Source organism: Mus musculus, chromosome 8 (assembly GCF_000001635.26).
Source record: "Mus musculus strain C57BL/6J chromosome 8, GRCm38.p6 C57BL/6J".
NCBI lineage: Eukaryota > Metazoa > Chordata > Mammalia > Rodentia > Muridae > Mus > Mus musculus.
In genome coordinates, this window is record NC_000074.6 from 116,599,353 (window position 1) to 116,626,839 (window position 27,487).

The 27,487-nt window shown below is 48.8% G+C and overlaps 1 protein-coding gene and 1 long non-coding RNA gene across 3 annotated transcripts in view; one reads left to right on the forward strand and one right to left on the reverse strand.

The window, feature by feature from the left end:
- Positions 1-27,487, reverse strand: part of Cdyl2 (chromodomain protein, Y chromosome-like 2) — a 164,269-nt gene that overhangs the window by 30,630 nt on the left and 106,152 nt on the right. For both annotated transcript variants that reach the window (XM_017312996.2, NM_029441.3), the window contains exon 2: positions 24,432-25,014. In XM_017312996.2, coding sequence (XP_017168485.1) covers positions 24,432-24,609 — 178 coding nt within the window. In that variant the 5' untranslated portion in view covers positions 24,610-25,014. The remainder of the gene's footprint in view (positions 1-24,431; positions 25,015-27,487) is intronic.
- Gm31367 (predicted gene, 31367) lies at positions 6,599-11,168 on the forward strand. Its single transcript, NR_166541.1, has 2 exons — positions 6,599-6,644; positions 10,933-11,168. It is a non-coding gene; the product is annotated as a predicted gene, 31367 (long non-coding RNA).

A 27,487-nucleotide genomic window follows, 5' to 3' on the forward strand; every position in this document is an offset into this window, starting at 1 on the left:
AGACATCAGTGTGGGACCACCCACTAGACCATGGGAAACCTAGCAACGGCTGCACCCTCAAAAGAGAAGGAAGTCCCAATGATCTGCAGACATCCCATCTCTGTAGCCTTTGTGTGGTCCCCCGAGTGATCCTTAAAAATGGCAGACTCCAGTCACTACCCTGAGAATGACCTTAACAGGGAATACAACGAAGGAAATGTGATCTTAACGCTAGTCCCAATTACAGAGGAGCCTGCCACAGAACACCTACTGGATTCAAACACTTCAACAGGATGCAACAGACATCTAATTCACATTCTGCCGCCTGTGAGCTAATCAAACCTTCTCGAAAACCCCTTCATAATGTGACAACTCTTCCCTGCCGGCTAGCCTGCCTCATGTTAAAAATGTGTCTGGAGTACTCTGTGGGGCTGTTGTCAACAATTTGAGTGTGGATGGCAAAAAAACGGGTGTATGAGGGACTCCAAAGACATGTGTAACCCTTGGTAAATATATGCCATTCAGAGCACATCACATGAGGTCAGGCTGCAGCCTGCGGCTGGGTTCCAGGAGACCGAAGGAAGTGAGCAAGGAACCAAGGCCTTGAGAAAGCAGCAACAGGTGTACGAGAGAGAAGACTAACACTGAAGTTGTAATTTCAGTGCAGGCATCTGTGGTTGCCGGTTGGGGAAGAATTACCACAAGAGCCCTTCAGCCCCGGGGCTGTAAATTGCTGTCCTCTTCCTGTTTCTGGGGAGGACCTTTTGTTACAAACTTCTATGGTAAGTTGGTGGGTGATCCATGGCTGATGGACCTCTGCAGACAAGACAGGCTTGAAGTTTCACAGGGACCAGACCTGGGTCCTAGTTTTCCCCAGACAATGACTTCATTCTGTCTGTTACCATCCTGGGTTTTCCCATCATGCCCAGGAATAGAAGATAATATGCTATGTCCTGAATGCATTCAAATAAGGAAAAATAACATCATGCAAGAACTGTCATGGGAGAGACACTGCAGAAGACCCTAATACTCTACCCACAACAATGTCAAGGCTTCGTCCTGCTCTGAAGACAAATTGAGAAGAGGCAAAGGAGAAACTTCTGTATTTTCTATAATGGCGTTAAAGAAGAAGAAGAAGGAGGAGGAGGAGGAGGAGGAGAAAGAGGAGGAGGAGGAGGAGGGAGGAGGAGGAGGAAGGAGGAGGAGGAAGGAGGAGGAAGGAAGAGGGAGGAGGAGGAAGGAGGAAGAAGGAGAGGGAGGAAGAAGGAGGAGGAAGGAGGAGGAAGGAAGGAGGAAGAGGGAGGAAGGAGGAGGAAGGAGGAGAAAGGAGGAGGAAGGAAGGAGAAGGAAGGAGACAGTCTACAGAAGTCCCTCCTCCCTTTTCTACCAGGATAGGTGCTGGATCCTCTACAGACATCTGCCAGGAGTGGACTGAACCCTAACCGTCTTTCATGTCTCCCGACGCCCCGAGTTGGACTTGCTGAATACTCAGATATCTAGAGAATGATTTTGTCAAAATGGCCGTGTTTTGTTAGTTTGTTTTCATAGGTTTTGTTGAGCAGCTTTAGTTGAGTAGAAAAAGCTCTTATATAAGTTCTCTTCCTCAGGTTTCTTCTATTAAAACCTCATTATGATACAGATGAAGGCGAGGAAGGAGGAGGAAAAAGAGAAGGAGAGAGGCAGGAGAAGAGGGGAGAGGAGAGGAGAGGAGAGGAGGAGAAGGGAGGGGAGGGGAAGGAAGGGAAAAGGAGAGGAGGGAAGGAGAGAGGGGAGGGGAGGGGAGGGGAGAGGGATGCTCCCTCCCACAGCAGCAAGCACCTGCCAATGGCTCCTCACTAAGGAGAGGAACCTGAAGAGCATCTCCTCACCACCTAAAAAAAGCAAAACAAAGCAGAGGAAGATTCCCCATTTCCGGGTATTTCTAAGCCAAGTCGATCTGGAAATCTTACAGCTACACAACAATATGAAAAGAGCAAAGCTGTGGGTTTTCCCCCAAACGCCCATGGAAGCAACCATGTTATTCTTTTGTGGGCAAATGGATAAATGAAATGATACACCCACAGAATGGAATATTACTCAGTGATAAAAATAAATTAGCAGCTGTTCTCATTTTATCCCTGTCCCTGTGACAAATGACCCTGAACAGAAGCACCTTGGAGAAGAAAGGGTTTCTTTGGCTTACAGCTCCGGGGTTACAGTCCATAATTATGGGAAGTCAGGGCAGGAACTTAAAGTATCATGTCCACCATCAAGAGCAGCAGGAGAATGCATGCAAGGCTCCTTGTTTGCTTGTCTTTCTACTCTCACGCATTCCAAGCCAGGGAACGGTACTGCCCACGGTGGGCCTGGTCTTCCTCTGACAATTAATAATCAAGACAACCCCAACATAGATGGGCCAGCCTGATCTAGACAGTTCCTTAATTGATAGTAATTCTAGGTTGATTCAAGTTCAGGGGTGAAACTCACCAGCATGGTTACCAAGCCACAAGAGTGAGTTTTAAACACGTTACTTAGCAAAAGAAGCGACTGTGAGCCACTCATATATTATATGATTCCGGTTAAATGACATCCCAGAGAAGGGGAAGCGATGAGGACGGTGAGTAGATCAGTGGTCTCCAGCGGATCTGAACAGGAGGAAGGTGACAAAAAAGAAGCAGAGGTGGCATTTAGTCTGATTCTGTATGGTACCAGGGAGGCTGGATGACATCAAGCACTTGTCCCAACCCAAAGAACTTCACAGTACAGAGAAGTTTAAGTATGCAAACTTTAGAGTCTCACTAGGAGGTCCTGGGATCCCAGGATGAAATGCAGAATTTCAAAGGGAATCTAAAGATGTTAAATATAGAAGAAGTCACCATGCTGAAGGCCGAGACCCCGGGAGCCTTAGAAAGGTGAAGAACCTGAAAATTGGAACAAGAACACACAGGTTGTGCACACCCTTAGAAAACAGCTGGTTCCCATCCAGGGAAGGCCCAGCAATTCTACTGCTGTGCACACTAGGCATAGAACTAGGCAATGGGGCAGCAGGTGAGAGGGGCAGGGAACTTAGAGACTGGCAAGGCAGAGGGTCTAAGTCGCCCAAGGTGATAGCTCAGATTTCAAAACATCCCAGGCAAATATGGACACTGCCTACAGAAGGGTCTGTGCACATGTGTGCACACACAGGTTAGTATACATGCATATCTCTCTCACTGTGACTGAGGGAGGCAGGAATCAGCGGCACCCTAATCAATGGCAGGAAGCAAGCAGCACCCCTGGATTCCCAAGAACTCTGACTCCAGCACTATACCAAGAATCACCCAGGATGAGCCTACAAGGTCAGAATGGGACAAAGTGCTCAAATGAAACCAGCTCCCAACAGTGATTGGGTTTGTCTAGAGGATACAGGAACCAGATGGAAACTCCACCCCCCCCACCTCATAACCAAAATTACAATATGAGCAACAGATGGTGCAGTTATGAAAAATAAGAACCACCCATGAGTTGACATGGGTGTGAATGAATGTGAATAGATAAAGGCAGAGCACACACACCGGCCATGTAAAATTCCAGATATTTAATGTAAATGCTCCAACCTGTCAGGGCTGGAGAGGTGGCTCAGTGGCTAAGAGCACTGGCTGCTCTGGCAGAGGACCATTGTGGCCAGCCACTGCCTGTAACTCCATAGGATCTGGCACCCTCTGCTGGCCTCCATGTGCACTGCACTCACGTGCACGTACCTACATGTAGACAGAATACTCTGCTGTGGAACTTAGAGAAGGATCTTCTCCCAGCACTTTGCCAGACCAGCATAGTTCCTCACTGCATTCTAAATCAGCGGTTCTCAGCCTTCCTAATGCTGGGATTCTTTACTTCAGTTCATGTTGTGGTGATCCCCAGACATAACATTACTTTCGTTGCTTCATAACTGTAATTCTACTACTGTTATAAATTATAATATAAATACCTGTGTTTTCTGATGGTCTTAGGTGACCCCCATGAAAAAGTCATTCAACCCCCAAAGGGGTCACGACCTAGTTTGAGAGTCACTGTTTTAAATCTTATGCATCTCAGAAGATGAGGCAGAAATGTAAGAAAGAGCATGAATACAAGCAAGCTTGCTATAAAACTGTCTCTCCTAGAAATGACTGCATGAAGAAGAGTAGAATAATGGTAATCGATGGACATTTCAGCATGATAGTTTCAACCCTTAGACAAAGAACTACAGGCAACTACTGACTTCCGGGAGAATGAGCCCTCTAGTTGGTAGTTCAGTGTAGAGTGGTCATTCTTGAAACCACATATACACAAACAACAGGGTGGATGGATGATGGATGGATGGATGGATGGATGGATGGATGGATGGATGGACAGGCATATCACAGGTAGATAGATAGCTATTGTCTTTGGCAGGATATGTGTGTGTGTGTACACATGTGTGTGTATGTGTGTGTGTATGCACACATGTTTACACAAATATAAACAAAGGAAAAGATACTGTCAACTTAAGAGTGGGGAGGGCTTTGGACAGGTTTGAGAAAGAGTATCTAGAAGGGGCTGAAGGGATGAAAGGGGGAACTGATATAATTTTGTTTCATGGAAAAGTATTTAAAAAAATACTCCAACCTCAAGACAATGGAATATAACTTTATTTCTTAGATGTGAGGTAGGCATGGGGACTTCTTTTGAGCAATCAACATCAGCAGAGGTATGTCACACCCACAGCATGGCCTTTTGGTGTGATATGACAATGAAACACACACACACACCTGGCCTCTGAGATCTATCTCTCAAAACATACAATCCCAGTGTGTCCATGAAAAGCCATTAAACAAACTCTATTGGAGAATATCTTGTCCTCTCTAACCTCAGAAGGTCACTAAAATGAAAGGAAGTCTGTGAGACTGCCTCAGCCACAGGGAGCCTAAAGAGACCCACAATGACTAGACACAGTATCCTGGATAACACTCTAGGTAAAAAAACAAAGGAAGCCTGAGTACAGTGTGGGTTTTAGTTCTTAATTATGTGTTAACATGGTGTCTTAGTTGGGGGTTTATTGCTATGAAGAGACACCATGACCAAGAGAACTCTTATAAAGGTGAACATTTATTTAATTAGGGTTGGCTTACAGTTTCAGAGGTTCAGTCCATTATCCTCATGGTGGGATATAAGTATGGCAGCCTATAGGCAGACTTGGTGCTGGAGGAACCAAGAGTTCTACATCTTAATCTACAGGCAGACAGGAGGTTCTAAATCCACACTGTGCGGAGCCTAAGCATAGGAGACCTCGAAGTCCACCTGCATAGTGACACGCTTCCTCCAACAAGGCCATACCTACTACAATAAGGCCACACCTCCTAATAGTGCCTCTCCTTATGGCCAAGCATTGAAACACATGAATCTATAGGGGCCAAACTTATTCAAACCGCCACATGTGGCTTCATCCATTTTGACCAGGCACCATACTAAGAGATATGAAATAATGTGAGACCAAATAGGGCTATAGAGACTGTCTGTTACTGTTCCAATTTTCCTGTAATTCTAAAACTATATTAAAAGTGAAGCTTATTTTTAAAGATTCTATGTCAGCGTGAAGAGACAGCTCAACAGCTAAGAACATATACAGTTCTTATAGAAGACCTAGAACTGACTCTTAGCACCCTGGGTCTCCTGTAACTCCAGCTCCAGGGAATAGGGTGCCCTCTTCTGGACTTCATGAGCACCTGCACCCACATATGTACATACTCACATACTCATATTCAAACATACACATATACATATAGCTCAAAGTAGTAAATCACCGCAGCCCAGCTCAGCGATAAAATTTCCCGGCAATACTGGTGCTGAGTCTTGACTCTCTGAGGACAGCAAGACAGCCGTAGCGTCCTGTCTCATGGAGAGTATGCCTAGAAGCCCCTGGGATTTGTTCCTCGTAGCGTCCTGTCTCATGGAGGGTATGCCTAGAAGCCCCTGGGATTTGTTCCTCAGCACCCAGAGCTCCAAGTCTATCTCTCGATGATGTCAGTCAGACTTTCCATTTGACTCCAGCCAAAAGGCTGAGAAGCAACACTGCTCAGCCTTTTTATCAAAAACTCTTGGAATCTCAAGCTAGAATCCAAAGGCATGGACCAGGAGCGACTCTGCTGGGTCCCCAGGATGTGGGCAGTGGGCACAGGGGATGCTGTGGGTATCAGTAGAGCCAGGCACAGAGGAAGTACCTGTCATCCCGCAGGTTCTGTGAAGCCACCTCATTTGATAATGTTCCATGACTCAAAGCAACCCAGTTTTGTCAGATACAAAGATAGAGCTCCGGACACCAACACGGTCGCTTAATGAACTTCAGAAAGTGTACGTGGATATTTAATTAAGAGACTGGCACTCAGGGAGCTAGCTGTTTCTCCCATACACTTGACATCTAAGATGGCAACAGTTTCTACAGCAGCTGTCCATACATCCTGCACCAGGCTGGTAACAAAAGGTTCTGGTATGGGTGCTGCACTCAGTGGGCTCTAGGTCCCACCCAGAGATAAGATAGACACTGAACATCTGTGTCCATGCTTCTAGAACAGCAAGGGCGGGATGTCATTGTCCTGTTTCCTAGCAACCCATGACCCTGTTCTGAGTGGCTCTGACTTAACTCAATAGTTCTGTGGAGCGGCAACTGTGGGTCCATCTTACAGATAAAGGTAAGCCCGCTGCCAGTTACAACTCGGATTTTATATAATGGAAGCCGGATTGGGGCCAGCGGCTGCTCATTTTACTTCACTTATTCCTACTGAATATAACCAGGGGTGGGTGAGCTGTTCAAGGGAGTGATGGGGCTTCAAAGTAGAGGAATAAAGTTCCTACTCTTGGGCTTCATTTGGAGGCAATGCCTGCAGTAATTGTCGATCAGAAGGTAACAGGAAATGCGATACAGGGAGATGCAGGCGTTCCCCCCCCCCCCGCCCCGCCCCGCCCCGCCCCCAATCCAAGGCCACGCCCCTACTAGAGCTTGGGTTTAGAGGTGGCGCTGACCAATCATTCATGAAGCTGGATGCACGTGGCTGATGCTGATTTGGGAATTCGCAACACCATTGACCCAGGAAGGATCAGGAGCCCCTGCGAGCACCTAGTACATGTCCCTGTGGCTGTAACATTCTGCACCTCCCCCACTCTGAAGATGTGTAGGAAGTTGCTTTCTCACTCTAGCCCTTCAGTCTTCACCTCAAGGAACTGCTTTTGAGCGTCTCAACTCCCTCCAGAGAGATGGCAAGAAGCAGGCAGGGAGAGAGCCTTGGGATACTCGGAAGCTCAGGGCTCCACAGTTCGACGGCAGGGATAGGTCAAGCCGGAGGGTAACTGGGGAAATGCTACAGGACCATCTGGCTCCTGTTTCTCGGATGAATGTAAAGAGACGGACAGTCTCCAGGATTATTCTTAACTGTAAATGAAGGCGCAAACACCAACGTGGCCAGGACAGTCTAAGCTCTTCCCTCCTCTTAGCTGGAGGCTACCATATTCATTATTGTTCTCCTTCCTATGACCAAATGCATAGTGCACACTTCTTCCCACCCACAAACACAAAAACCTGAGTTCAATCACACAAACCCACATTAGCCTAACCAGCAAGTTCCAGGTCCCAGTAAGAGACCCTGACTCATAAAACAAGGGAAACAGTTCCTGAGAAATAACATCCTGTCTTCCATATGGACATGAACATGCATGTATGTGCACGCCCACACATATATAAGGCATACATAAATAAAGCATACATACATGCGAGCATACATCAGGAACTTAAAAGGAAGAAATTTTTCCAGGAGGTAAATGAAACAAAGTATCGTTCCATTGTAGAAGACAAGGCATATCAGCCAGCCAGCCGCAGTCTGGAAGTGGAAGGCTGCTCACATGGTAGTAGATCAGGAACTGGGGTAAGGAACACAGCAGCACTCAACTGCTTCGTCCTTTATCCTCTTTTTAGTCATTCTAGGCCACCAGGTCAAATGAAAATGCCACCCACCCCAGTGAGACCTCTCTGGACATGAGCCTCAGTGCTGATGCAGACACTTGTCCAACTAACTGACAATCAAAATTAACCTTCAGATGCACCAAGATGTTCACAGCAAAGGAAGGAGCAGCTAAGTCCTCAATATCACACCTTCCCCCTCCCGTGTCCACTCCATACCAGGCTGAAGCCACGGGGCAGGATCCACCCTGCTGAGCCTGGCAAACAAGGGAAGTCACCACTTGCTTAACCCCACCCAACCTCTCAGGAATACAAGACTGGACAGTGAGCTCACCTGCTTCTGCACCTGCTTGCTCACCTGCTTGCTCACCTGCATGCTCACCTGCATGCTCACCTGCATGCTTACCTGCTTCTTCACCTGCACGCTCACCTGCCTGCTCACCTGCTTCCTCGCCTGCTGCTTCACCTGCATGCTCACCTGCATGCTCACCTGCCTGCTCACCTGCCTGCTCACCTGCTTCACCTGCCTGCTCACCTGCTTCTTCACCTTCATGCTCACCTGCTTCTTCACCTGCAGGCTCACCTGCCTGCTCACCTGCTTCCTCGCCTGCTTCCTCACCTGCCTGCTCACCTGCTTCTTGACCTGCATGCTCATCTGCTTCCTCACCTGCTTCCTTGCCTGCTTTCTCACCTGCTTCTTCACCTGCATGCTCACCTGCCTGCTCACCTGCTTCCTCGCCTGCTTCCTCACCTGCCTGCTCAACTGCTTCTTCACCCACATGCTCACCTGCTTGCTCACCTGCTTGCTCACCTGCTTCCTCACCTGCTTCCTCACCTGCCTGCCCACCTGCTTCCTCACCTGCCTGCTCACCTGCTTCCTCACCTGCCTGCTCACCTGCTTCTTCACCTGCTTCCTCACCTGCTTCTTCACCTGCATGCTCACCTGCTTCCTCGCCTGCTTCCTCGCCTGCTTCCTCACCTGCTTCTTCACCTGCCTGCTTACCTGCTTCCTCACTTGCATACTCACCTGCTTGCTCACCTGCATACTCACCTGCTTGCTCACCTGCATGCTCACCTGCATACTCACCTGCTTCTTCACCTGCCTGCTCACCTGCTTCTTCATCTGCATTGCATACTCACCTGCTGTGTGCCTTTACTACCACTCAAAGGAAATGGGTGGCACCGCCCCTGCCTCATAGGACTGTGAGGTCAGGAAGTGATGCCCACTCTGGGTATGTATTGAATAGAGGGAACTCCCACCACACTAGCTTCCTCCTGTCTGGTCCCACCAAGCTTTTTTGAAATATGAAGGAATGTTTCCCATTAAGACAGCTGGGTAAACTGGGACAAATACCCCTGCACTGAATGCAGAGACATGGCAGAGAAAACACAAAAAGAAAATCCAGAAAGATGAAGCTGGGTTCACAAACATGATTATCTCTTGAGTAAGAGAAGCAGGAAAGCCAGAGGGAGAGTGGAGCAGGACTCAAGCAGGGCTCAGAGAAGGGAACCTTGGGAAGGGGCCTCTTCCCAGCAGGAGGACACAAACTCTTCTCTGCAAGATGGGAGAAGGGACCTCAGTCTCAGGGCCACCAGCTAGGCAGGGAGTAAGGCACCCTCCCCAACCTCAGGAAGGAAGGCTAAAGGACGGTAGCAAACAGATAGGCTGTTTTGTGAGAACTCTGCACCAGCTGGGGGCAAAGACAGAATGAGTAGAGATCTGGGGCGAGGGGTGGGGGTGGGGTGTCAAGGAAAAAGGAAAGGAAAAAACAAAACAAAAACAAAAACAAGCAAATGCAACCCTCCCTGCCCAAATGAGCCAGCACCCAAAATTCCAGAGTTCAGGCAGGAAACAAGAATTAGACCAAGTGTAAACTCATTATCCTGAAACAATCTGACAAGGCCTTTAAGACAGTAATATATCAAAGGCTCCAAGTGAGAAATACAAGAAAAACGCACACTTAAAATGAACTAGAAAACTTCAGCAAAGGCAGAAGAGACACAGATGGCCCAGTAAGCAGAACAATGAGCCAATTAAAAGGCATGTGTCAAATATGTGCGTGTCATAGGTAAAGGACTAGTAATACCTCCAAGTTGTAAAGAGCTTTGAAATGCTGAGAATAGAGGAAAGAAGACACTGTCTGGGAACAAAACGAACAAAAGACAGAGTTAGCATTTATGTAGGAAAAGACTTTTGCTCTGAAGAACAACACAAATTATAATTCGTAAAGTGGGAGGTAAAAATTAAAACAGCATTGAAATATCATTCACTTCTTTCCCCTTAGCTTGGTGGAAACTCACCACGTGGATAATATTCCATGCTGCAGAGAATCATGGGAGTTGGGATTTCCCTTTACTTTAGGGAGGGGATATGAGAGGAATCGTCATTATGAAAGGAGATGGATTCTCTGACAAAACTGGTTCTGTACCCACTCTCAAATCCACTTCTAGAAATTGACATGGAACTAAACCTCCAATGGCACAAAAGACACACATAGAGGCTGTTTCACTAGCAAGCCCAGAAAACCAACTTGAGCAATTCCCAAACCACCACCAGGGCCAAACTCATAAAGCAACACCGTTCCTGACGGCCACACACCACATTGGCCTCTCTCACTGATCACAAAGTCCAGCCTCATGAAACACAAGTCTCATTTCCAAATGTCAAAACAGACGTGTGTTGTTTACAACCAGGTCGGTTCCTCAACCTGGTCACTCACAATTAAGCCACACCTGGCTCTCCGCCTCCCACGAGCCAATTGAGATCTTACCTCTTCCAGGTATCTGAAGAGACAGCAAGGTGTGGTGTGGATGCTACCCACCTTCCTTCCTTTGTGTAAATGACAGCAGCACATTGTGGGGTTCCAGCCATTGTGACATTGAAAGAAGCCACGAAGAGAGGATAGAAAGTCTGTGGAGCACGCTGTCTACCTGCAGCTGTTAGAGATCCCATCTCTCTGGGGCTCCACAGTGACATTCATGTTGCATGTCCCTCTTTAACCAGTTTATCCATCTTGCTTTCATAGCCTGTGCTACATTGTCCTCCTTCTATATTCAGCACATGCTTAATAAGCTCCTGTACTATTCTTGGCACCCGAGGGTCACTGATGGACATGGGGCAGACAAGAACCTGCCCTCTGGAGCCTCCAGTTGGATTCTGTTCATCCACCCTGCAATGACGGATCTACCCAACCTGCTGATTCAACATGGCAGCTGCTGGTCAATAGTTCATTGAAAATAAAATTAAATTCTTTAATTCTAATTGATTGCAACTTAACTGCAGACAGATATGTCTGGAGGCTACCCTGCTGGACAAAATCTTCATGTACACTGTCTATATCTTGACATAGCTCTTTTGAGTGTCTGACTGCCTGCTTGCCCCCAGATGACGTCCTAAAGGCAAGAGCTACCATAGGTAACCCACATTTTCAGAAACAGCAGAGCCCAGAAAAGAGAAGGGCATAAATATTTGACTGGTAAATAAACTAATGTTGGGGTGCAACTGGAGGCCCGAGGAAGCTTCTACCTCTTAGAAGAGAGGGGAAGGGGACTAGGAGATAGCAAATTGGTAAAGTGCTTGCCTAGCGACCATGAGGACTCCAGTTCAGATCACCCATACCCACTTAACAAGTTGAGCGTGGTGGTGCATGTCTGTGATCCTAACACTGGGGCTGCAGAGGCGGGAGGATCCCTGGGGCCTACTGGCCAATCAGCATAGCCCAATTTAAGGTTCAGTGAGAGGCCTTGCCTCAGGGGGGAAAAATAAGAGGGAATGCCTGAGGAAGATTCCTGATGTCAGCTTCTAGCTTCTACAGGCATGCATGGCCATACATGCACACACAAGGGGAACAGAGAGCACGAGAGACGAGAACTACATGCAGTGTGTCTCTTCTGGCCACATATAAGGATGGCAGCACAAGGATGGCTCCTTCCTATCCTCCCTTCCTCCATCATCACCTCAGGAAACAGATACAATTCAGAGTGAGGAGGAGAGAGCACCTGACCAGGGCTAGCTGCAACCTGATCGTCTTTGGTGATGAACTGGGGCAAGCAAGGGATGGAGAGGGTGCAGTCTGAGAAGCAAAAAGACCCATGTGCTCCCATAGCTGAACAAAGCCACTGCCCTGGGGGTGAAGGAGTCGCAGGGGAAAGTAGTTCCGGGTCTGTGGCTGACCCTGGGGAGACTTGTTGAAGATAGTGGGCTGTGCTGAGGAGTTGTGGAAGAAAAGGAGTAAAGTCAGAGGGGTCAAGATCTTGTTGAGAAATTACATCAGGACCCAATGCAGCCTTGGCGGCTTTTTCGGTGTCCTGGGGGCCAGCAGCAGGTCTTTGCAGGAGGCCATGGAGAGGAGGGGAAGGAACCAGAGAGGAGATGGCGAAGGGGGAGGAGCTGAAGCTGGAAACTCCCTTGGATGGCTCCACCCACCATATCCTGGGAGTTCTAGGTGTGGGGCCAGAGAGTTCAATGTGCACCCACAGCCCTGTGCTTGGAACATGACCTTACTGTTGCTCATGACACTGGACTCCTAACTGTCTCCACATGCAAATCTCTGATATCAAGGTCCAAGCAAACTGCAGCACTCAAATCCACGGGTACATTAAAATCCTCTCACTCATGGCAGCTGTCACCTGACGAGCTGTAATTATGCCTGAAGAGGTCTATGGCGGATGTGGAGGAAGCTGAGGCCTGAGATTATTTAGAAATGCAGGGCACCATGATTATATACATCGGTGGGGTGTTTGCTGTCAGGTGTCTAAACACCTTAGCCACCCGGCAAAGCATGAATTCAAAATGCACATGGCTTCATTAAAAAGCCTGATACCATAGTACGGTGTGGTGGGCGGAGCACTTAGGGAGGGTTTCCAGCTCCAACTCCTCCCCTCCCCTCTGCAAAGGAACTACATCTATAGCTCAAATCATTTCTCCCATGTCAAGCCCCCAAGGCTCTCTCCGTAAGTGTTGCTGTACCAGAAGCTTGGCCCCTGATAACATGGTCCCTAAAGTGTTCAATGTTTATGACGACCTCTGAGACTCCCCGGCCCTCCTGCTCCAACAGAAAACTCATAGGCTCGTCTCTAGTTTTGCTTTCCACGCCTGCCCCTTATGTGGACTATTTGAGGTTCTCAGACAACATGTCCTGACCCTCAGACATCACTTCAGTTGTCCCTTTGGCCAGAGAAGCCTTTTCCGTCCACCTGCTCTGGCCTCAGTCTCCCTGCCTTGTAAATGGGAGGAGCAGTGGGTACTGCCTGCACATCTGCTGGGACCCGCACAGGGAACGGCTCTCAGGCTGGGCTCGGTAGTATCTGGACACGGACACTGTCTCCTGACTTGCTGCTTCCTCGTTGCTTGCTTTCTTCCCTGAACTTGGAACACCCCACCGTATCCATCACTACAGTCTCAGAAGGGCCACGCGGCAGCCAGCTGCATGCTGCCCGGCCCAGAACAGTCCCTTAAAGAATGCTTTATTTAAGATAAAGTGGAACGTATTGATGGGATTTGAGCTCCATGTGGCTTACTTTCCACAAATGTGAATAAAGTATCATGTCTGCCATCCAGTGCAATCTTCTCTCTCCTCTTTATCTGTCGGAGCTCTGGGAAACCTTCGGAGCTCAGGCCAGCCAGGACTCAGGGCTCAATCCCTGGTTCTGCATAAACAAGGTATGGTGTTAATCTTACCACTTGGGAAGCAGAGGCAGGCGGGTCGGGATTTCAAGGTCATGTTCAGCTACATAGCGTAGTAAGTCTAAGGCTGGGATACAGTAGACTCAAAATAGTAAGAGGAGGGGGGAGGGAGGAGGATGAGGAGGGCAATGATGATGGAGAATGAGGGAGGGAGGGAGGGAGGGAGGGAGGGAGGGAGGGAGGGAGGGAGGAAGGAAGAGTCTGTCTGTATCCAACTCATGATCTCTAAGGTCCAAGCTCCCAGCTGAGCCTCCCAGTCTCTCTCTCGCTGTCTCCAGTGTTTCTCGCCATCTTCTAGAACTTATAGACTTTTGTGCACCAGGAGCTTCTCATTTAGAAGCCCACTAGTTTCTCATCATGCTTTGCCACTCAGACAGGTCATAGGTTTTGATTTTGGCTTGCATTTCTTCGATAGCAAAGGGCTATACAGGAAATCGGATGACAACTGGAAATTCACTCTGTTGGGAAGGGCACACCATACCCACTGTGGTGAAGGCAACAGATGCCTTCTGAAAAGCCAGCCATGACGAAGTGAATAACGGGCAAAGGAGGGTTGGTGTGGAAGATGGCATAAGCATCTGTAGTTAAAGGAAAGAGAGCGTTTAGCTGCATTAAATCTCTGATAAGATATCATGGGTAGGAAGTATCCCATGAGCATATGGGACACTCAAAGATGGAGAAAGGTGTGGGGACAAGGGCTGGAAAGTTTTGACAGATGCTAGCATGGCATACGTGGCGACGGGGCCCTCCCAGACCCACATAGCAAGCAGAGATGGCTTCAGGGTTTCTTTCATCTCCTGGGTCCTTCCCACTTTCATTCAGTGTCTGCTGTGTTTCTGAAATCGCCTGCTAACTGGGGGCAGTGGGGGTGGATTGCAAGGTGTTGGAGATCCAACTCTAAGACAAGTGGCCATCACGCTACCCTTATGGGGATTTTTACTGAGCATGGAATTACACAATTACACAAACAGATTTGGTCTGACTAGGAAATTTCCCCCAACAGGCTCCTGGGTTGAATGGAAGGTTCCTGAAACTTTTGGAGCTGAGGTCTTAACTGAAAGAAGTGGGTCACTAGGTGCACACCTTTCAAGGTTATACCTGATCCCCCCAGCCCCTCCAATACTCCTGCAGTTTCCTGTCCATCATGAGGTGAAGACATCCTCTCTGCCATGCACTCTTGTTGCTATGGTGATGTGTTTACCCAAGTACATAGGGACAACCATCCCAGACTGAACCCTCTGAAATCATGAGCCATCCTTCTTCCATTAACTTGCTGTTCTCATGCATTGGGGCTCACTGACGAAAGAGTGATCAATAAGGAAATAACCGAGCTATGGGCACTGCAAGAGGAGGCGCACGTTGTCAGTGAAGAAACTGAGGTCTGGGCGCACAGATAAATGAGCACTGATCCAGGCTGGGAGTCAGGGAAGGTTCCCATGGGAGTCACTCCCTGTGGGAGAGGTGCCTGTGGAATGAACGGCAGCTACTATGCTAAAGAGGGCTGGTATTTAGGAAGCAGGGGGACCCACACATGCAGAAAGCAGAGACAGGGAGGTCTACAGAGAGAGTCTTTAAACCAGTGCTGACTACACAGACTCCCTCATCCAACACTAGTCCTTGGTCCGAGCCCTTGTCACACTGTCAGGATCTCCAGCCATCCTCAGCTTCTCCCTCCCTCATTCAGCCATCTTCAGCTCACATATCACCTCCTCCAAGAGGCCTCTTCCCCTACGCTGGCTCTGATGTCACTTCTCCCAACGGTTTCTTCCCCAGGTTCCCCTTAGTGCCACCATTGTGTGTCTAAGAGAGCACACACTCAACGTGTATTTGCTAGCTTAATAATATATGTGTTAAGGAGTCAGTCTACATGGTATATAAAATAATTACTAAAGAGGAAAATGCAAAGATCAAAATAGGAAAAAAATAGAACATTACAAAAAGGAAGAGTTAGCTATCATCAAACATCTATCACACGGCAGGTGGTATTCTAATGGCTCTATAAATTATTAATTCAATTAATTTTTTTGCCCCGACTTATGAAGCATGAATGTATTTCATCAGTGATTCCCAGAGAAGCAAGACAATCTATCTGAGGCGGCACATAGATGGCTGACTGCCCAGCATCCTCTGTGTTGGCATATGCCCGTGCCTGGGCAGTTCCTGGGGCCAGACACTTGGGAGCACAGAGAACATACACTCGGGCCGACAAACTAAAATTAAACAACCAAGTTTGGAAGACCAAAACAGATTGGCTGTGGCCAGGGTTGGCAAGAGTATGTACCCTGCAGCAGCCTGTGTGTCATCGAAGAGAGACAGTTAAGTCCCTGCATGCTGTAAGAACCTCTGTGGCTAAAAAGCAGAGTAGATTTACATGTCCTTGCCCAGAAAGGGGGACAGGACTGACTCAGAGTTTAGGAGGAAGCCAGTGATAGAACAGGTACAGGTCCAACTGCTACCTCCGGTCACTACTGAGATGTCACGTCAGGAAGTCTTGAAGATGATGGATGGATGGATGGATGGATGGATGGATGGATGAGTCCCGGTTTACTTCCTAGTTGCTGTAATAAAATGCTGGCCAACAGCACCTTGGGGAAGAAACAGGTTTATCTGGCTTACATGTCAAGAGTCCATCATCAAAGGCAGGCAAGGCAGGAACTTAAGGAGAAACCAGAAGTCAGGAACTGAAGCAGAGACCATGGAGGACCAAGCTGCTTGCTGGCATGGTTCCTGTATGTTGCTTAACTAAGTTTTATATACAGCCTAGGCCCACCTGCCAAGGGATGGTACTACCCACAGTGGGGCTGGGTCCTCCTACACCAATTAGCAATTAAGAAAAATGTCCCACAGGCATAGCCATGGGCCAACCAGAGCCAGGCAGATCTTCGGTTGGAGGTCCCTCTTCTCAGATGATTCTAGGTTTGTGTCAAGCTGACAGCTGAAGCTAACAGAGTAAATAGATGATAGATAGGGAGGGAGGGAGGGAGGGAGGGAGGGAGGGAGGGAGGGAGGGAGGGAGGGAGGGAGGGGAGGAGGGAGGGAGGGAGGGAGATAATACATAGACAGAAGATGATGGGTGAGATTGATAGACAGACAGACAAACACAGACATACAAACAGATACAGATGGATGGTGGATGGCTGATGATTGCCAATCAATAAGTAATAAGCAGAAAATGTTATTTCTTTTCATGGCTCAATCAACCAACATTTGAATAGCTACTTAACTATTACATATATGTTAATAAATTACATAAAATAATGAATAATATACCTAGAAAAGAGTCCAGAAACAACCATAAAAAATAGTAACAGAAATGACCTCTAAATAAGGTTTGAGGTGGAGAAGAGGGAGACATGTACTTGGAATATTTTATAACATATATGAATTAGTTTTAAGGTTTTTTGTAAAAAAAAAAAAAAAAAAAAAAAAAAGAAGGGGGAGGAGAAAAAGAAAAATACAGTTCAAGGAATTAGCTGTGCCACACTAAGAACATGTGTTTCTTCCTTTACTTGGAATGACTTTAAAAGTACAGTAAAAGTTTATTTAAAAAAAAAAAAAACAACAACATAAATGCAGGCCAATATGATGACTCAGCAGGTCAAGGTGCTCACTGCCACACCTGATGACCTGAGTTCAATCTACAGGACTCACAGTATGGAAGGAGAGAGCTGACTTTCTGCTGAAAGTTGTCCTCTGACCTCCAGAATCACCCTATGGTACACCACATGCACACACACCACACACCACACACACCACACATCACACACACCACACACACACACACACACACCACACACACATCACACACCACACATCACACACCACATACACACACACACACATACACCACACACACACACCACATACACACACACACCACACATCACACACACCACACACACACACACACACACACACCACACACACATCACACACCACACATCACACACCACACACACACACACACACACACCACACACACACACATCACACACCACACACACACACATCACACACACACACCACACACAGACACACAGACACACACCACACACCACACATCACACACACACACATCACACACACACACATCACACACCACACATCACACACACACCACACACACACACACACACAACCACACACACACACACCACACATCACACACACACACATCACACACCACACATCACACACACCACACACACACACACACCACACACACACACATCACACACACATCACACACCCCACATACACACACATCACACACACATCACACACCACACACAAACACACATACCACACACACACCACACACACACACACACACACAGAAAGACAGAGAGACAGAGATTGGTGCATATACAAAGAGACTGAGTGACTGGCTAGACAGACAGACAGACAGAGAGACAGACAATAGATAGTTAGATGAATGAATGCAATTAAAATAAACAAACTTGAAAAAAAAAATCTAGGCCATGACCTAACTGGAGAAAGTCAATTTCCCTCTTGGGTTTGCCAGCGGTTTGGTTGCTCCTACTTAGAGAGCTTTAGATTTTTCCATTCTAGCCCGGCACCCTCTGTAGAGTGCAGTGGCTAACTTAGACCAGAATTTAGCTTCACAGCACAAAGGGCTTAAATGCATCCATTAGCACCAGTTACTTGCCACACATCGAAGGGCAAAGCATAAAGCCCTTAAGCCCTTGTACTACTGGCTTTGAAAACTCCCCACCTCTGAACACCAAAAGGCCTGGTCGGTGCTGGTTTTGCATAGGTAGCTGGCACTGGACAAAAGCAAAAAGAACAGCCGTGGGCCAGGTTTCACAGGCAGGTTGAGGGCTGTCACTCAAGATACCCAAAGTCATCCTACATCAGATGACCCTGTGCCTCTTTCAGGACAAAACCAATGCTCTGGGAAGCAATAGTGGCTGAGAGAGCCAGGTTTCAAGATCAAAGCAGGGAGTAAGAAATGTCTAGAACAGTTTTGAGGCAGTACTGAGGGGACTGAGAGAAGCCAGAGGGTCACTGAGGACGACGACTGACCACTGGGCTCAGAGTGAGACCAACTGACAATTTTCCTTTGTCTCCCTGACCAGTCTGGAAATCCACCCTGTCTGAGACCCACCAGAGAAACCTGGAATGTGTTCTCTGGTCCAAGAGTCTGCAGAGTCTGCATGAGTCAGGGGCAGCCCAGCCCGCCCACTCGCTCTAGAATCCTCATTTACATTATCCATTCTGGAACATAGAACTGACCACTCAGCCTCAGGCTCCTGCTGGAGCTTTCTAAGAGTAAGTTCAGTCTTAAGTTATATTTATTTTACTTTGTGTTGGAGGAAGAGGGGGAGAGAGAGAGGAAGGGAGGGCAGGAAAGAGGAAAGAGAGCAGGGGATAAAGGAAGGAGGGATGAAAAAAGGAGGGAGGGAGGGAAAGAGAGAAAGACTCAAGTTCAGGCTGTCCCTGAACTTGCTAGGTAGCCAAGGATTATCTTGAATTTCTGACCCCCGGGCTCCACACTCAGAGCATCACAATTATAGGCATGCAGCACCTGAGGCTCTGACCCAAGACTTCACACATCAGGCAAGCACTCTAACAACCATCCTTAAGTTGTACTTTTTGTGAACTTAATCTTATCAAAGGTTTGCAGATTCAAGTCAGAGAAGAACACCCCAGTTATGTTTGTGGGTAATCAGGGTTTACAAATTGCTTTTCGCTGCCCCCAAAGCCAGGTGGGTATTACTTCGAGGTCAGCTCTGGGGTTAAATTGCCTGGGCTTGTCTCCTGAGCCCAACCTGTGCCATCTGTAGCCTCCTCCTGCACTTTAATATGGGTGTAACAGCTGCCTCTAGAAGCCACCACGAGGACCACAGAGCATCCTTTGCGAACATCAGAATCTCACAATATAGCTCCTTTACCCTGCTTCTCCCATTCCACGTTCTCCCTCATACTTCAACGAGTCACAAAGGCAACTGGAAGGTCCCAGGCATAAGAACGCCTACTCTTCGGCGAGGCCCCTGGGCTCTCACAACCGCCTATGTTTTCACCTACCACCCACAGCTTATTAGTCAATGGTGGTGGTTTCCAAAATGGGGTTCCTAGGCCAACAGTACCAACTTGGCTCTGTTCAGTTTCCAGCCCACCCTCCAGGTGTGCTGAGTCTAGCTCTGCCTTTGTCAGGTCCCAAGTTCTCCCCACGAGGACAGTGTGGGTTGCTTTTTAAATGTCCACCTCGGTTCTGATCTGCAGATAAGGGAAAGCAATAACCGCATGGAGAGTGTGAAGGTTGAAGTGAACACCCTGGAAGAGAAGGCTGGCATCCTGTCAGAGGATGGATGGATGGAAAATGGCAAAGGATGCCCACCTGTCTGGGAGGGGACATGCATGGGCGGGAACAATGCAGGGAATAGTGAATCACGGAAGGCCTGGGAGACAGACAGACAGACACCAAACATGTAGAGAAATGATATTCGGAAATCAGAGAACTGTGGGCACGGGGCTTGAGGGTCCACGGGCCCTTGGAGAGCACTGACTGGGCAGCCATGCTTTGCTCTAGGGCTCAAAGGGAATGAGGGTACCTGCTGGGGAGGTGGAGTGTCCCCAGGGGTTAAAGCACAAATGGGTCTTTAAAAGAACCAGGCTGTGGCCTCTGTGGACAGTCAGGACAGGGGAGTTCCCACCAGAGCAGGAGAGGGAGGGATCCCTAAAGGGACAGCTGCTCAGCACAGCTGAAGCCTATCTTTCTTAAGAAAGAGACATGGAGACAGAGAGGCAGAGACAGACAGACAGACAGACAGACAGAAACAGAGAGAAATCCCTTATGTGGGAAGTACACAGTCAAGGAAGAGACCTTGTTTTTTAAAAAAACCATGCTCTTACAAGTTTAAAAATGCGGGAGAACATCCCAGATCTGGCAGCGAGGCGTCTATGAGCCATCGCTCACAACCACACACGTCCGTGGGGGCGGCCATCCACACTCAGCTATTAAAACTCATCGTTTGACAGGAGTGATTCACACCTGCCCCCCCGCCCCCCCCCCCGCCGCCGCCCCAGGTCCCCATTCACTCGGATGGGGCGGAGCTCATTCTAACAAGCTCCCAGAGGGATACTGAGGCAGATGGTCCGTGGACCGCAGAGTCGTTTGTCACCCCAGGAGAAGAGGGAACAGAGGTGGGCACTGAGCCATGCATGCCATATTCATCTTGAGCTTCAGCGGGGAGAGGCATGGTGTGAACCCAGAATGTGCCACCCACTGGAGCCCTGGGCTGTGGATTGTTCCTATACCATAAGGAAGTCATATTACATAAGTTACTTCTTTCTATGGGGAAGTTAAGTCATCGAGAGAGGGGGGGAAAGACATTTAAAAAGTGAACACCCCATATCCCAAACACTGCCCTGAGGTGCAGTCAGGAGCCCTCTGGGATGCTTCTGCAGGGCAAACAGGGGGAACCCCTAAGTCCTACACCCCACTGGTCAAATGGCACTAGATCCTTAGGTTTGGGTCAGAGAAAGATTAGGAGGAAAATAATTCAATGCCTAACCTGTATGTGGCACTGCCCTCAACAGAGCTTCCCTAAGGCCAGGAGCATGACAGAGACTTGTTTGGTCTCCCTACACCTCTGAATCTCAGACTGCTCTCAATGGCAAGGATGCTGCCTCCGCTTCCCCCAGTGCTTGACCCCCCTGGGTAATAAGCTAGCTGCAACCCAAGTGTCAGAGGGTGACTGAGGCAGGAGCCGTTTCTCCCACGAGTGACTACATTCGAGTTGTATATAAATACGGCAATGCTGTTCCATGTATTACATGGGACTCCATCCATGGAGGTTCAACCTCTGGTGCTTACTCAACCTAAAAGTCCGAGCCCACCAGCTTGGCCGAGGGTAGATTTTAAGTTACAAAAGATGGGCCCTTACTCCTCTCTTTGCATCTCTCTAATCTAGCCAGCGGCTAGCAGGGCAGTGGTCCTGAACCGGTGCTCCGAGAGTCAGACTTGAACTGAAGGGCTCTGGTGTCCGATGGCAAATGACACGGCCCAGTCATCCTGGTACAGAGTCTAACACACAGAAGCCGCCGAGGTACCCATCAAGAGCCAGTCTCCTGGAGCCTCTCCGCCTAAGACAGTCCATCAGATACTGTGGGATCTGCCTACATTTGTCACAGGTATCCAGGGGGATATTAGACACGTGAAATATGAGACCAACAGCCTATCCTCATGGGAGCTTGTGGGCGCCAACTCGAAAGGATGTAATTAAGCAAAAAGTTTGGGACGGCTACAAACACAATAGAGGTGGGTGGCAGCTTCCTCTCCCTTCCAGCTGGGGCCCTGGGATGTGTGAATATACATTATCTGGAGAAGATAGCAAGACACCAGACTGAGGAGGAAAAAGGTCCAGAATAGCTACAAACGCGCAGGGACTTCGGCGGGTCGGCTGGCTAGCAAGTTTCTCAGGTGATGAGGTATCTGGCCCCATTAGCGAGTTGGCATTCAAGGCGGGTCGCCAGAGCAAAAGGCTAACAGTTGCACTCCACCTCAGAAAGCAGCACAGGGCATGGGGAGAGACACCCACCCTGTGCATCACACTGCTGTCTGGCAGTCAGTCAGCAAACCATCCTCCCTTAGTGCTCCTGCTTACTCTTAGGGAAGCTGCAAGTCTGGCAGGGGGAGTGTTATCAGCTCAGTTACTGGGACCCTGCCCAGGCTCCTGCTCTTGTACCCCATGAGCCTAAGAGGCTTCCCCTGACCGCCCCTTCCTGCACCAATGGGGGAGGGGGATTCTGCAACTGCTAGCAGCTGTCACGCGAACATCAAACGGGGATGTTTATGCCAAGCCTCGTTTACACAAGCTACTTCTTCCCCCGAGAGATGAATGTTTAAGACAAACAGCGCTTCCATATGCTCGAAGCACAGGCATATCAGCACTGGGGGATCCCCAGATGGAAGCATGAGTCAGGCTGGGGCAGATGCCTAAATAAATCGCGTTAGGGTGAGATTCCTCTCTGGAGCAGGAGGAAGCTCTAAGCAATTGCCCAGGTTCCCCTAAAGATGGCAAGCTCTCCCCAACGGAGCATACTCAGAACGGTCCAGACCCCACACTCAGCATCATCACAGACGGGCACTTAACTCATGACCTAGCCTGCTCGTTACCACCTGCACCTCTGCATCCGTGTTCACTCTCATTCCATCAGGGGCATCTGAGGGCCCTGCACACTGGGCATGCACTGTTGTGTGCCCATTAGGTATTTCCTGAAGCTCCTGAGACTTCAGGCTCTGATCTCTGTATATGAAGATGCCTGTGGGTATACACAAGGGTGTTTGAGAATGGAGGGGGCATGACACTGGAGCACACAGCTTGCCCAAAGACACAGGCCACTGAGGTCTTTGTGAAGGCGCAGTCTGGCCACTGAGGATGTCACAGCATGAGAAGCTCAGGGTTCACCGCCTCCAGAGACTGTAAGAGGAGGAATTCATGTCCTAACGCAAGCTACCTACAGTCTACGTTGCTTCCAGGACAGGGCAGAAAGGAGCAGGCAAGAGAGCCGGCACAGGGCGGGGTTGGAGCTGCAGTTAGGACCAACCCACTATAGTCTGGGTGTTGGGGTTCCCCCTCCCCCGAGAGTCACAGCTTGAAACTCTGTATCCCATTTAACAGTACCAAGAGGCAAAGCCTGTGGGATGAGATAAGCTCATGAGAACTGTATCTATCATCTTGAAAGGGATTGGCGGCTTTATAAAGGAAGCTCTGCCCAGTCTGGGCAACCGTGAGTCCAGGGCAAGCCTGGTCTGAACATAGAGACTGGATAAAGAAATTAAAGAAGCACGACAGGAGTTGTACTGTCCTATGTCCCATGCATGGACACAGCTGGAAGTTAGTCATGTTCCACCTAAGAGGAACGGCCCTCCGCCTACGCTGGTGACACCAGAAGAGCAGGCATCTCCCATCATGCGCTAGCTTGGAGAACTCCATCTGTAAATGGCGTGGACAGGAGGACAGCCCCCAAGGCAGCCCCTCCCTGGACAAAGGCTGTGAGTCCCAGGGGAGGTGCAGGCCCTCTGGGGAGGACTTCTGTCTCCTGGGATGTTGGGCTGCACCCCACCCCCAGGAATGTGGATCTGGTGTGGTGACTACAGCCTGGGGTATCCTACAGTGTAGTAGGATTCTCTCTTTTTTCTGTATTTAACAGTATAGGGGGGATTGGATGTCCCCTTTACATCACAGGATCTCATTACAGTGGCCCAAGCTGGTCATGCACTCAACCTGTAGTCCCGAGTGACCTTACATTTGCAATCCTCCTACCCCAGCCTCTCACATAGCTGGGATGACAGGCCTAGCTGTAGTTAGGCCTTTGTAACCTACCGCAGGCCTCATATAGCACCTGGGGCTTGATATCCCTGTATGCAAAGGTGTCTAATAACCAGCACAGGCTTGAGGTCAAACGTCCGTGGCCTTGACGTGAGAGACCAAGAAAGGCAGAACTAAGAGGTAGCTAAGAGTTAAAGACAGAAGGTGGGTAGCAACTTAGATATTTCCCTAGGTTGAAAGAAAAGTCAGACCAAAGGGCTGAAGACATGGCTGGCTTGGTGAGTAGAGTCCTTACCCAGCATGCCCCGTGTTCCACCTTTACCTGAGACAGGATCTAACAGTGCCTGCATGCAATCCCAGCACCCAGGAGACAGAGGCAGGAGACAGGGGGGTCAAAGCCATCCTAGAATACTTGGTGAGTTTGAGGCCAACCTGGACCACATAAGATCCTGCCTACAACAACAACAACAACAACAACAACACCACAAGCTGGCCACCAGCCAAGACCAACCCAACCCTGAGAGAAAGAAAAGCCACAGACCAACTCCATTCTCCACCAGCGCGGAGTGGGTCCCGTCGCAGTCACTGGCCTCCTGCTCTCCAAGCTGGTCGTTCAACTCCAGATCCGGCTGATGGGACCCGTTTCCAAAGTGTGACTCGTCCTTCTCAGAGCCGGCATCTCCGTTCTCCAGGCCGTTCTGAGCCTTCTTCAGGGGCATGATCTGTAAGCCACTGGGGGTAGTCCTATAGGACACAGTCTTGGTGGCCCTGTCTGGAGCCTTACCCGAAGACCCCTTCTTGGGCCTGGACAGGGGAGAGTTGACGCGCTTCCGCTTGTGGGAAGATGGTTTGCTCTTCCCGGGTTCCAGAGGCCGATGGGAGAGTCTTTCCACTGGCAGGCCGCGGGCGTCGCGGAGGAGCTTGGAGGCTCCGGCCTGCTTCCCTGACTTCACCCTCTTATCCTTGGACAAGTGGAGCCCGTTGAACTCGTCGATAAACTCCTCACAGTGCAGGAGGTGATGCTCCGGTTCCCACGTGTCCTCCGTGCTGCCGTAGCCTTTCCATCGGATAAGATATTCCCATTTCCCCTTCTTGTTCTTCCTCTTGTCCACAATCCTTTCAACCTGGGGATGCAAGACGAAGAGGGTGAGAAGACGTGGGACCCAAGGATCATTTTCCAAAGGGGCCCCAAGCTGTCTGAGGTCCGGCTACAGATGGGCAGACAGACCTCAGAGTCCCCGCTAAACATCTGCCAGTCTGGCTGCCAACATCCAACCTAGAAATTCAGAGTGGAAACGAATTCATTAACAGTCAAGCTTGCTTATAGCCTGCAGATGTGCTGTGTACTTGAAGGGCTTTCAGACAGACAAGAATGTGACACATAGAGGGGAAGCCATCTGCGATTTCTGCTGAGCAATAGACAAGTATAAAGTGACAGGTGACATGTAAGATTGTGCCTAACTGGTTACTCGGTGTTCAAGGAAAGCCTTGTGCTCAGGTATACAAAACCTCCCCCAGTACTCCTGCAGAACCCACACGGCACTTTATCTGGGTTGCTGACCGACTTCATGAGGTCATAAAAATAAATAAATGGGCCAGCCTTCGCTACCCTGAGGCGCTGGTGCTTGTCATTTTGGGTAAGGGTTCTTGTTCCAGTCAATCTCAGGCAAAAAAGAATGCAATACTCCCAAGAGTGCTATGAAGGGAGCTGGCTTGTTCTGGAGCTCAGCTTAAGGCCCCAGGTTTTAGCTTAGCTGCAGCATGCCTGCCTCGCAGACAAGAGGCCCTGGATTTGACTCTGCAGCCCTGACCCTCCCTCTCAAAATTAAAACATCACGATCATGATCATGTTCATGGTGGCTCTCCAGACTATACCCCACTGGGAGCACCCACACTCTTGTTGAAATCACACGACTCCAAGCCTTCTCTAGAGATTCTTAGTTCCAGGGCTGCAGAGTGGACTCTGACTTTGAAAACCCTTTCTGACAAAGGTTTCTACTCTTACAAAAGTAAGCAATATTAATTAAGCAATACTACAGATGGCATACTAACTTATCTTTGTGATACCATTGTTATTTTTATATAATAAATCTCTTAAGAAGGTTTTTATATTAACGCGTAGTTAGTCTGTTAGGGTGGGTCAGTGCATGTGTAGAGCACAGGCAGAGGCCATCAGAGGGTGTCGGATCCCCTGGGGATGGAGTCTCAGGTGGCAAGGACCAGAGTTTTAAGAACCAAACTTACTCAGGTCCTCTGCAAAGAGCAGTAGATGCTCTTGACTGTTGAGCCATTTCTCCAGTCTTTGCATAATAAATCTAATGTATAGCTTCCATTACGCACACTGTGTTTCTGAGGCAGACACTGTACTGAAGGACGGCCTGAGACCACGTTCCCCAGACATCCCAACAAGCAAGCATCTTCTCCGCCTCTGCTTTACAGTGAGGGCAGAGCTTTACAGAGAGACTCACAGAGAGATTAAGTCACGCAAGTCCCAGGGCTGGGGAGGGAAGACCTGGGCTGGAACAATTCTCACTCTGAACTTTGTCTCTCAAGGGCTATGTGAGGCCAACCATCTCAGCTGCAGGAACCCTTCGCACCGGACAAAATGGATTTGCAACAATAAAACTGGGTTCTCCCCGATGCAGCCTCCCACCTCCCCCAGGCCATGCAGGAATGCAACATGGAGGCAGAGAGGGGTCCAGCATTTGTTGCTAGGCTACGAGGTGCCAGGCATACTGCATGGGAGGTGCGGTCATTCTCCCATGTGACAGGTGATGGTACTGTGCACATTAGCTAGTATTTCTATTGCTGTGATTAAAAACATCACAACCAAAACTGTGCACATTAGCTAGTGTTTCTACTGCGTGATTAAAAACATCACAACTTGGGAAAGAAATGGTTTATTTCAGAAGACAGCTCTCAGGCCACACTCCATCACTGTGGGAAGCCGGGCGGTGGTGGCGCACGCCTTTAATCCCAGCACTCGGGAGGCAGAGGCAGGCGGATTTCTGAGTTTGAGGCCAGCCTGGTCTACAAAGTGAGTTCCAGGACAGCCAGGGCTACACAGAGAAACCCTGTCTCAAAAAAACCAAAAAAAAAAAAAAAAAAATAATAAAAAAATAAAAAATAAAAACATCACAACCAAAACTGTGCACATTAGCTAGTGTTTCTACTGCGTGATTAAAAACATCACAACTTGGGAAAGAAATGGTTTATTTCAGAAGACAGCTCTCAGGCCACACTCCATCACTGTGGGAAGTCAGTGCACGAACTCAAGGCGGGAACTGAAGCAGAGGCCATGATGGAATGCTGTTTATTGACAGCAGTTTTGTTTTCCAGGGCTCCCCCAGCTTGCTTCCCTATACAACACACACTCATCCGCCCAGTGCTGGTACCACCCGTAGTGGGCTGGGCCCTCCCAACACACCCCAATTATTAATCAAGAAAATGCCCTACAGATTTGCCTATAGTCCAATTTTATGGAGGCATTTTCTCAACTAAGATGCCTTCTTTCTAGATATGTCTAGGTATGTGTCAAGTTGACAAAAAACAAAAAACCAAAAAACCAAAAAACCAAAAAAACAAAAAAACAACCAG